The 12188-nt window shown below is 37.3% G+C and overlaps 1 protein-coding gene across 2 annotated transcripts in view; it reads left to right on the top strand.

Moving 5' to 3' along the window:
• aox1.L (aldehyde oxidase 1 L homeolog) overlaps nucleotides 1-3671 on the top strand; it is a 49982-nt gene extending 46311 nt beyond the window's left edge. For both annotated transcript variants that reach the window (XM_018236155.2, XM_041576279.1), the window contains 5 exons: nucleotides 42-156; nucleotides 816-881; nucleotides 1004-1192; nucleotides 2781-2948; nucleotides 3362-3671. In XM_018236155.2, coding sequence (XP_018091644.1) covers nucleotides 42-156; nucleotides 816-881; nucleotides 1004-1192; nucleotides 2781-2948; nucleotides 3362-3418 — 595 coding nt within the window. In that variant the 3' untranslated portion in view covers nucleotides 3419-3671. The remainder of the gene's footprint in view (nucleotides 1-41; nucleotides 157-815; nucleotides 882-1003; nucleotides 1193-2780; nucleotides 2949-3361) is intronic.
• The last annotated feature ends 8517 nt before the right edge of the window (nucleotides 3672-12188 follow it).

Consider the following 12188-nt stretch of genomic DNA (forward strand, 5'->3'; position numbering starts at 1 on the left):
TTCCTGACTGAAAATGACACTTTTTTTTTACCTTGCTTTAGAGGATATGACACTTACATGGACTGGGAGAAGGGAGAGGGTCATGCTGGCCCTTATTACATTTTTGGTGCAGCATGTTCGGAGATCGAGCTTGATTGTCTGACTGGAAAATACAATGCAAGTATACTTTTCTATCTGTTTTAAGAATGTTATTCTCACCCTCACATGATCCATATGCTGACTGTCAAACATTTTATATAACTATTAAATAAATTAAATTCCATTAAGATCCAAAAAGACTATTCTTTGTTATTTATTTCAGGCCTTGTTCTCTATGTTCCTTTCCCAGGCATTCGAGAATTACTTTACAAATCCAATATCTTTAGTAGGAGGTACATAATCCTTTATAATGCACACATTAATTTATGACAAAATATTACAGATTATGTAAAAATATTATGATCATGTACAACCTTTTGAATGAAATAATCCACCTCTTTTAAAGTTTTTTTTTTACTTTCTGTGCCGCTCACCAATACTGTGACTGTGTTGCAAGTATTAATTGGTGTACGTGCAGTACACTTGAGCACTGGTCAATAAATCCCTATTATCCATAATAAAACTCTATAAAGATGTACAGAGTTTATTTTAATCTTATATAATATATAAATAAATATAAAAATAAATCTATATTATAAATCAATATAAATCTCTAAATAATTTCTAATATAAATCAGATGCCCTTTTGTGCTGATTTTTTTTTCTTTGTAAGCTCTAATGCTTCAATAACAAATGTACTAATAACTGTAGTTTGGTAAACATTTTGTTCCTTGTAGAACCTACGCACTGATATTGTTATGGACCTGGGACAAAGCATCAATCCAGGAATAGACATTGGACAGGTCAGTGGAAGTCATAACTCATATACAGTACATGTGATTATTATAAATGTTTCTTTATATGTGTTGTTTTGAGGGTCTAATATTACTGTATGCTTGTTTAAAAAAAAATGTGTTTCTCTTAGGTTGAAGGAGCATTTGCCCAAGGATTTGGTCTGTACACAACAGAGGAACTTCAATATTCCCCTTCTGGATCCTTGCACACTATTGGCCCTGATAAATATATTATACCAGCTGTGTGTGATATTCCAAGGGAATTTAATGTTTCTTTACTAGCTTCATCCAACAATCCATATACCATCTACTCATCAAAGGTAATATGCTTCCCTACCTTTGTTTTTATTCATGAGAATGTAACAAGAGTAATAATAGGGTCCACTCCTGAACTGAACCACTGGTGACCAACCAAAGTAGGCATTTCCTTCACCATGTAAATAATATAGCAGGGTTGGTAGGCACAATTTCTTGCTGCTTCTGCTTTCTTCTCAAATCACCCTACAGGAGCATGGACCATTGAAACTGATCTGGACCTGGCTTCAACTGTGCAGGCTCAGTGTTGCCAGTGCAGGGGGCCTGAAGAAGCATCCCTTTATATTACAAAAGGAATTACAATTGCAGTCAGATCTTAAAGGACCAGTAATGCCAAAAACTGAAAGAGTTTTAAAGTAATGAAAATATCATGTAGTGTTGCCCTGCGCTTGTAAAACTGATGTTTGCTTCAGAAACACTACTATAGTTCATATCAACAAGCTGCTGAGTAGCAATGGCGGAAATTGAAAAACGGCTATATGGCACAGGATAAATAATGGATAACAGCATTATGTTCTACAGAGCTTATCTGCTGTGTAACTTGAGCCTTTTCTCCTTTGGATGGCTGCCCCCATGGCTACACAGCAGCTTATTTATATAAACAATAGTAGTGTTTCTGAAGCAAACACAGCAGTTTTACTAGTGCAGGGCAACACTACATTATATTTTTATTACTTTAAAACAATTTCATTTTTTGATGTTACTGGTCCTTTTAACAGTAACAGATAGATAATCATGAGTATTTCATGTCTTTAGTACCACCATGATATGCAAAGAGTTAGTACATCTGGTGTGTACCACAGGCGTAGGGGCCAAAAGTGTACAGGATAGTGAAAAATCTTTTGCAAGGCCATGTAAACTGTAACTGGAACCACAGACTGTATACTAATTCAAGGGGTAGATCACCTTTACGCTAACTTTAAGTATAAATGTCCTATTATTAAAAAATAATCTCCATATTTTTCTCTTCTTTCCTCGTCTGCCTTTTCCTGCTCTGGAAATGTGGGTTACTGACACCAGCAGCAAAATTTAATTGCTCTCTGAGGCTATAATTTTTTTGTTACTTGACTTTCTGTTCAGTCCTGGTTGCTACGGTAAATTGCACCCTTTCAACTAAATAGCTGCTGAAATTTTAAACTCGGGAGCCACTTAACAAAAAAACCTATAGAATTCAAAACCTACAAGAATAAAGTCAGAGCAGTTACAATTTGGCTCAGAATATCACCGTCTACATCATAATAAAAAAAATGTAAATATGAACTACCACTTTAGTCTTTTATCTGACACAGAACTGACCCTATCATTGAGACAAAGGTTAGGTACCATGATCTTTGAAATGTTGAGGTGGAACTATGGAGATGTTTTTTGCCGTTCATGCAGGTATGCATTGCATAGTTGATTTCTGAAACTTACTATAGTGTGTCAAAATTATAGGGCCCTTAGATTGTAAGCTCCACAGGAGCAGGGACTGAAATAAAAGATGTATAATCTCTGTTCAGTGCCACAGTGCTGAATTTATCTCATTATATAAATAAAGGTTAGTAATAATAACCGTTTAATGCCATACAAACTAATTACTCTTTACATATGTAGGGCGTTGGTGAGACTGCTCTATTCTTGGGGTGCTCTGTGTTCTTTGCTATTAAAGATGCAATAGACTCTGCTCGTGCCGAACGTGGGTTATCCAAGGACTTCACCTTAAACAGCCCAGCAGGTCCTGAGAGAATTAGAATGGCTTGTTCAGACCATCTAACCAACATGGTATGTGACATCTCTGGGGCCCCCTTCATCTCACGTTTTGCTCGTTCTTTTTTTCCAGTACTCTGAATTATGGCTCTTAAATGCGAGCATTGTTTTGTGCCCATTATAGCTGCACATTTGAACATACTTAAACATAATGATTACATAGTGATTGCATGAATACTTTCAGATGATTCTGTTAAAGGGAGGCACAGGCAGTTTCTGGATTTTGCCCTGGTATAACCCTTTAAAGAGTAATAGAATGTACAGCTAAATAAAGACGTTTTTATAAGCATACAACAAGAACTCTATAGAGGAATATCTCTTGCCTCCCTCCACACCACTTTTTAAAGAATTGCTTTTACGGATTACATAACATGTTTTTTTTTACATTTTTAGAAGAACTGCCTTTTTCTTTTTATATATATTTTTAGATCCCCAGAGATGAGCCTGGTACCTACAACCCATGGAATGTGGATGTGTCCAAATGAAACAGCGGGTGCTGCCTCAAACATGGAAACCTAATGACAGTTAATGCGACCAAACAATTCTCAAAGAAGTCATGCATGAATTGTAACCAATGAAGAAAAATGTTCAATCTCTTTTTAATATGCATAGTGATTACATTCTAATGCATGGTTCCTGCACTGATATGAATCAACTTATCAAATGTCTTATTCACACTTGTGCAATATGAAAAATACTTAATACTTCTTCTGGGCTTAATAAATTGCCTTTGCAATTTCTGGGGTCAGTATCTCTTTAATAAGAAATAATCGATATTTTTGCATTCATAACAAATCACTGCTCTTATTTTGCCTTTTACAAAGTGCATGACATTTTCCATAAACCCCAGGTAACGGTAAGTCAAAATTTTCATTGGTCATTTGTATATGTAATTGCAACTGAATGCAGTGTCTGACTGCTCTTTTCTGCTTTGTTGGGTCTGTATCTTGAAACAGGTGGTTCTGTCTCTAAACACAATGTAGCAGAAGGCAACCATGCACGCGTCTTCACAAGCCTGCTAAATAGCTGTATGAAAAGTCACAACCACTAGGGCAGACAAAAAAAATATATTTTGGTTGTGTCAGTGACCGGATTGTCAGGAAAACAAAGGTGTCCCTTAACTATAGCATATAAAGCAATAATGTCAAAAGCTAAACTAGTATCACTTCTCTATTTCCAGACTTTTTGCCATCCAAATAATGTATGTTTCACTTATTAGCACATCTGTTCTACATAACATGTTTCACACAGTTTACTAATGCTCAGTACATAAATTATCACTTTGCAGGGTTAAAAACTGTCCCAAATTTCTAGTGGCAACCAGAAAGTTGCATTTAATGCCAATTTATACAATTTAAAAACCCATTGACATTGTCCTGTGTCTTTAACTTGAAACAATCACACATCCAGTGGAACTATATTTCATAATTGTTCACCCAAGATAAACTGGAATATATATAAATAATACATAAATATGATATAATGGGGGTGTAGTATTCCCTATATAATGCACTATGGGTTTTTTCTTTTTCTGGGCTTACTGGCCCTTTAAAGGAACAAAATAGTCTTTTTGCTTTATTTTCACTAAATGTTCACTAAACTACACTGGCATAGATAATTCTATAGGAAACCTAGGTATCTGTATAAATTTGTTAACTCATCTATGGTTCGAGGGAGTAAATCCTATTTTATCTGACTTTTGCTGTATATTTTTCATATGAGAAATTCAGGCAAGATGGTAAGGCAAGCATAAACCATTTGAAAAGTTGTGTGATACTCACGTGTCCAGTACTCAGTCACAAGTAACAGTCATTCCAGGGTTAGGAGTTCAGCAATTCCAAGCAGGGGTACAGGAAAGGTGATTATATAACCAAAGATCCAGTTATCCTGCATTGCTATGTTCTTTCTGATGTGGGAAATATATTTCCGAGTATGAGAAAAAACAACATTCACTCATACATTAATAATACAATAAAAGATCTTATTTGTGTCCCACACACAGTATTGACACATAATTCAGAGAACACAGGAATTTAAATGTCTGTTGATCCTGTACAAATATAGAGGAATCAAACCCTGTGACTGTTGGGGTGGGGGCAGGGGATATAAGGGGGCATTGTGTCTCCTTTAATTTTCAACTACTTTACCTGCTATTTTAAACTGTTTATTACAGAGGCCTGTGGCTATTTGCACACATCCAAACACAGTGTGCAAAATGCAAAAAAAGGCAGCATTTTTTGTTTTTGCACACTTTTGCAAATAACTGTTACAACCATTTATAGGCCCAACACAATTATGGATCTAAAAGGAGCATCTGAGATCGGATCTACTGTAAGAAATGAAAGTCTATGATGTGATTGATAATTATTATTAACTTCATGGGTGCAATTTAGCACCTATGTTGGTAGATTAACCCCATTGGGATGTAAAAAAGAAATGCCGTTAAGCTCCACAAGAAACAGAAAGGGGTCCACTTTGGATTATTTATATTTATAATATGAATACCCTGAAGGTTTTGTCTGTTTATTTTTTGTACAGCAAAAATTTCTGGTAAGTTTAAAGCTTTTGAAGCATCTGCCTCTCTAGCCCCCCTTGTGATGATATGAACATTTTGCACTGTGATCAAAATAAAATTAGCTATTAATGTATTTAGAATAATGTGTTGTGCATAAGACTTGCCATGAACATTTAAAATCCATATTCGAATTGGCTCACAAGCTAGGCATTCTGCATAAAGAAACCATCTTATTCCTACCAGTAGGGGTGTAACTTGAGATCCCTGAGAGTAAACCCACACCCATGCCCTGACCAAAACAGGACCCTTGTTGAAGTGGGGTTGGCGGGTTCTTACTAGTCCCCTGCTCTCTGTGCTCCATTATATACTGTGTGTGTGTGTGTGTGTGTATATATATATATATATATATATATATATATATATATATATATATATAGCACTATAGTAAACTGACTTTATTAAGGGTATGTTTTAGCTACTTTCCATGTGGTGTGGAACCACAAATGAGGCCCTCACAACAGGGTGGAGGCAGAGTGTAGTGCAATTGTAACTAGGTGCAATCGCACAATAAATGGGCGCCAGTAGTTTAATGCTTAACCAATGAACTGTATTTATTCAACATAGCACATATCCACAATGGAGCATAAAACACAGATAGTACAAAGGTAGCATATACTCACAGTATCAGTATAGGCTAAATCCCTGCAGGCCAGAGAATACACACCAGAGAGAGTTGCAGCTTGTAAGAGGTATTGCCCAGTTTTCAGGATCTCTTTGAGTGGCAGCTAGGGGAATTCCTATCATCCCTAGTCTCAACACTTTGGTCCCTACTCTGGGTCAGTAATACCATGGGATCTTAATCCCTCTAATATCCTCATAGGAGCCTTGAGCTGCTCAACTAAATAACCTATCACTCCTAGAGTGATCTATAAAAGAGTATGCTATCACTTTACTAGGGCCACTGGTCCTAGGATCACACTACCCATTCCCTTCCAGCCTGCTTGGTTGGGCTAAAGTAATGGACCCAGACCTCATGGTTCCCAAGACCTTTATACTACCGCACAGTGCCATCTAGTGTACACTGTGAGAACTACAGGGGTTACATAAGCACAAGGTCCCCATCAGGACCCACTTAGGCGTCCATATTACTAGGGATGTGCCTGTCAATAATGTGTAAGGGTGTCGAAATGTTCACATATATATATATATATATATATATATATATATATATATATATATATATATATATATATATATATATATATATATATATACTATACAAAACAAGAAAGGGGGATCAGCACTCACAGGTCTTAGAAAAATATAAATAATTTATTAAAGAGCTATGGACTAACGTTTCGGCTCTTCCAGAGCCTTTCTCAAAGTAGCTAAACAGACAGTGAACATTGTTTAAATACACACACTGGCGGGAAACACACAGCACTGATTGCGTATATGTTTTAATTCTTTATGGATTATAGTTTGCAACATCAGTGTGATGGGTTAATGATAGTCGCTGAACATATGACTATCATTAACCCATCACACTGATGTTGCAAACTATAATCCATAAAGAATTAAAACTTACCCATATCTACATAAATTGTATCATAATAACAAGTAAGAATAAAAGCAACCATATGTAACATTCTTATCTCTAGTAATTAGTAACTTTGTATCATTCTCATAAAAGATCATTCTTTACAGATAAACTCAGTGACCTGTGTTACAATATGTTATAATGAGAAAAAAGATCTAATACATGGCCCATGGGTATTCATCTCCCATTCCTAGAGTTCTCTGATCACCAAAAAATTTTCTTGTTGCCCAAGTAAAGTTTAGTTGGGCAACAAGAACATTTTTTTTAACATATTGTAACACAGGTCACTGAGTTTATCTGTAAAGTATGATCTTTTACGAGAATGATACAAAGTTACTAATTACTAGAGATAAGAATGTTACATATGGTTGCTTTTATTCTTACTTGTACTCCAAAGACACCGAAGTGCACTCGCCTGGTCTGAGCTGGCGAAGGAAAGTCTGGCGAAAGAGGTAACGTTCAGTAAAATCCGCATTTCATTGAATTTGTGGAGTAACATCCATTCGCCAGAGCGAATTTTGTCGCCTGGCGATAGAGTGCGAATTACCGCTAGCGTCTATCTCCTTCGCTAGCAAAGTGACGCCTGTGTTGATGTCCCTGCGGGTGGTAACGCTAGCGAATTGACGCGCATTAGCCACTTCGCCCTAGAGTAAATCTGCCCTGTAGTCTCCATTTTATTCAAATAATCCAATTTTTTTAAAATTATATTCTTATATTATATTCTTGTGATTCTTGTCATAAGTGCCTAAACAAAAGTCACATTTGCCCACCACTGTATGAAAACTAGGTTTGATTTACAGGCTTTCCATTGGCAGATCATACTACACACCACAGATTGGCATTATTGTTTTCTGTAAACAGAGGTAGAACTTTGTAGTTACTACCTGTGTTTACAGACTCGCATGGTAGCTACCCTTAGTAGTTGGAAATTTGTTTAAATCAATGCTCTCATACAGCATGTTAAAAGGTCATATTAAATATAAATGACATATATGTCATATAGTGAAGTCCTAGAGGCCTCTGAGCAGACTGGGGCCATAAAAATCCTTGGGAGGGCCACATTCAGCCCGTGGGATTCCAAATGGACAACCCTGGTTTGAATAATCACTTCACTTAAGTAACTAAGATGAAGAAACAGTATGTAGAGTTCTCCACTCTGTATTCTTTATTCCCTAAAGAATAATGCTGCTTTCAATTGCGATTACAATTGAAATTACTTTAAAACTATTAGTATTTGCTAATGAACATGTAGATAAAAATGTAGATAGAATATAGTTACATCTTCTTTCCTTAAGTAATTTTACTTTTTGGTTTACACCCCTTTATAGCAGTTGCATAATTTGTCATTTATCTTTGTTCACTAACTTTTTTTAATAGATTTCTAAAAATGTTTTTTAATAGAAAAATTGTTTGCATAGTTTTAGCTATATAGAACAGGAGAACATTCCTTATTTTTCAATTATTTATTTTACGCTTTTGGATAACAAAATAACCCCATTATGCCTTCACTGTGTGTGAATGTCATAGGGACCTAAAACTCTAACTATAATAAGGGCTTTAAACTCCATTGGGGAGGGAAACTAAGTATTATATATGGAAAGCACTGTAAAATTAAATGAATTCCTTCCATCCAGCCTCTGATCTATGATTATAATCATACTTATTAAGCATCTTGCATTTTTATAAAACATTAGCCTCCTTATAAAGAAGAATGACCGGTCCAAAGGGAGGCAGAAGTGCTTCTTACTCAAGTGTTTCCCAGTAACATTAAGGGGCATATTTATCAAGGGTCGAATTTCGAATTTAAAAAACTTTGAATTCAAAAAGACCAACCGAAATTAAGTAAAAGATTTTTTTGGCCGAATAAGTCCATTTTCAATCGAATCGTACAAATTCAAGTAATAGCGCAATCGATCAAATTCAAATTGAAGTTTTTCCCCAAAAAACTTAGATTTTTCAAAGTCCACCAATTGACTCCAGATAGGTTCTAGGAGGTCCGCCATAGGCTAAAACAGTAATTCGGCAGGTTTTAGATGGTGAATGGTCCAGGTTGAATTTTTAAAGAGACAATACATGATAAATTATTTCGATATTCAATAAAAATTTCGATATTGGAATTTTCAAATTTTTTTCAAATTCTGATTGAATTTGGACTATTCCGGAATTGAATTACACAAAAAATAGCTTGAAATTCGAATTTTTTTAATTTGAAAATTCACCACGACCTTTGATAAATCTGCCCCTAAGTGTATTTACTATAGGATAAAATGATGTGGTGTGAACTGGTATAAAGGCTTGTGTGAATTACAGTCCTATAACATTTAAGAACTTAACTGCATAGTTAGCAGTTATTAGCAATTGGTATTTATATATTTAGGTTGTTATCTGTGCTTTATTACCGGTATTTTTACCTTGTACTTGTATTAGAGCTCACTCAAGTAACTGATTCCATCACAAACAAAATGTAACAAATAACTATCTTTGGCACAAATCTTGCATGTAGAAAGACAGGATGTCTTGTGATTTTGCAAGAGTGAGCTCCAATACATCCTCTAAAAGGAGCAACCCAAAGGCTATATTAGACCTAGCTGTCAATCAAAATCAGACTCCCGACTCCTCCATTTGGAAAGAATGAAAAGAGACAGATGCTGAGAAAGGGAAATTAAAGAGTAAGAAGAAGAGTTATTTAAGAAATGGTACAGAATTTTTAATTGTATTTACAAAGTTTCTTATTTCAGTATGATGAAGCTTATATTAAATTTTTATTTTCGCGATAGTTCCCCTTTAATAATGTATAAACAGTGCATCTCAGACAGGATCAGATTCCATGTTAGTGTCACAGAGTACTCTACTAGTAACCTACTACGAAATAAACAGATACATGCATACTTTTGAGGTTTAGGATTAGTTTGCTTTCACCACTGAGATGTAGTGATATACTGTATATAAAATAAAAAAAAATGTAAATTGCACCAAATTGGGGTAGCAGCTTGGATCATAACATTAAATGGTGTAGGTTAACCTTAAAGGAGAAGGAAACCCAGTCGGCGCAAAAACCCTCCCACCCCTCCCGTGTGTTGCCCACCCTCCCACCTCCCCCCTGGCCTACCTGTCCCACTGGGCAAATGCCCCTAACTTGTTACTTACCCTTCTGCGCAGGTCCAGTCCACGGAGTTCATAGGCACCATCTTCTTCCACGCGATCTTCTTCCTGCTTTGACCAGCGTTTTGGCGCATGCGCAGTAGGAGCATTTAGCCGGTACGGATCTACTGCGCATGCGCCAAAAGTCACAAAGTTTTCCGATTTCACTTTGTGACTTTTGGCGCATGCACAGTAGATCATACCGGCGAAATGCTCCTACTGCGCATGCGCCGGTCAAAGCAGGATGAAGATCGCTTGGAAGAAGATGGAGTCGTTGAACTCTGTAAACTGGACCTGCGCAGAAGGGTAAGTAACAAGTTAGGGGCATTTGCCCAGTGGGACAGGTAGGCCAGGGGGGAGGAGGGAGGGGAAGCAACACAGGGGAGGGGGGGAGGGTTTTTGCGCCGACTAGGTTTCCTTCTCCTTTAAAACATAGTGATTTGCTCACATTTAGCTCACTTCAAGGGGGCATAGGGAAAGGTGGCCATACACGGAGAGATCCGCTCATTTGGCAATGTCGACAAACGAGCGGATCTCTCCCCGATATGCCCACCTTGAGGTGGGCAATATCGGGCTGATCCGATCGTGGGCCCTGGGGCCCAAAAATCGTATCCTAACGATGGCTAACGGGCGGTCGGATCGCGGGGCCGCATCTGTTCGAACAGATGCGGCCGCAATCCGACAGGATTTTTAGTCCCTTTCGACTTTCGGCCAGATATCGATCAGGGAAACCTGTCAGAGGGCCCCATACACGGGCCAATAAGCTGCCAACTCAGTCTGTCAGCAGCTTTTGTTGGCCCGTGTATGGCCACCTTAAAGCTGGCCATAGACGCAAAGATTACGATCAACGTACGATCGGACTTTCCCATCTCCTGACCTGCCACTAACCATTCAGATCAAAGTCTTACCATTCCAAATCAAATAAAGTAGTAAAAGAACAGATCAGCCGATGTTCTGCCCCTGACAGCAATCGTACGATAGTTATGTCCGACAAAGCTAGTGACAGTCTCCCACTGAAAATCGTACGATCGGCAATACACGCAGAGATATTATCGGCAGCGGACAGAAATTTTCTAACCTGTCCGAACAACCAAACGGCCGATCTCGGCCAGACGAAAAATGTCAGGACTCTCCATACACGGTCCGAAAATCGTACCAATCCACGATTCATACGATCGGATCGTTGTGTCTATGGCCAGCTTAAGAGTACAAATGCAGCAATTAAGGTGCCCTACTTTACCAGACAGACATACAGGAGTGTTTTGACTGTCACTGTTCCAAGTGTTCCATGTCACCAAAATACCATGTGGTTTTGCTCTCAGCACAGCACCCACATTTGAGGGCTCTGCTACAATTCATCAGTTATTCAAATCAAAGTGTGGAAAGTACTGATATGTGGAATAAATAATAAATTTTGTAAATAAACATATTATATATATATATATGAATACATAAATCTAGACCTTTTCATGAGGCTTTTGTACAAAACATTTGTGTGTTATTTTAAACCAGGAGAACATATTTTATAAACAGTCAGCTGCCTAGCCGTAGGCACTTTTCCCAAACATTAATGGCCCAATTGTACTTAACCTATTTTGCATGTTGCAATCTCACTTACTCCCTGAGCTGTGACCATATAAAACTGTGCTTGCACTGCAACTGAGATCACTGTTTGAATTTTCCACTTGGGAATAATCTACTTTAATGTGACTGGATTTCCATGATTGTGGTAAGTGTTTTCATGAGTAGACTCCTGGATTTATGTCTGAAAACAGAAAACAGTGGGTGGCATCTACAGCCCTCCAGATTAAAACTACAACTCTACCTTCCAGTGTGTAGTCCAACAGTGTCTGATAACTGTATGTCAGAATTATTAGCTCACAGTTACTTAAATGACTACTGAAGAGTATGTTTAGCAGCTGTTTTATGATGGATATTAACCTGTTTTCCAGAACTAACATTAGAATATTTAACATGTAGGGGCAGATTTATCAAAATG

The sequence above is a fragment of the Xenopus laevis genome, chromosome 9_10L (genome assembly GCF_017654675.1).
Source record: "Xenopus laevis strain J_2021 chromosome 9_10L, Xenopus_laevis_v10.1, whole genome shotgun sequence".
Classification (NCBI taxonomy): domain Eukaryota; kingdom Metazoa; phylum Chordata; class Amphibia; order Anura; family Pipidae; genus Xenopus; species Xenopus laevis.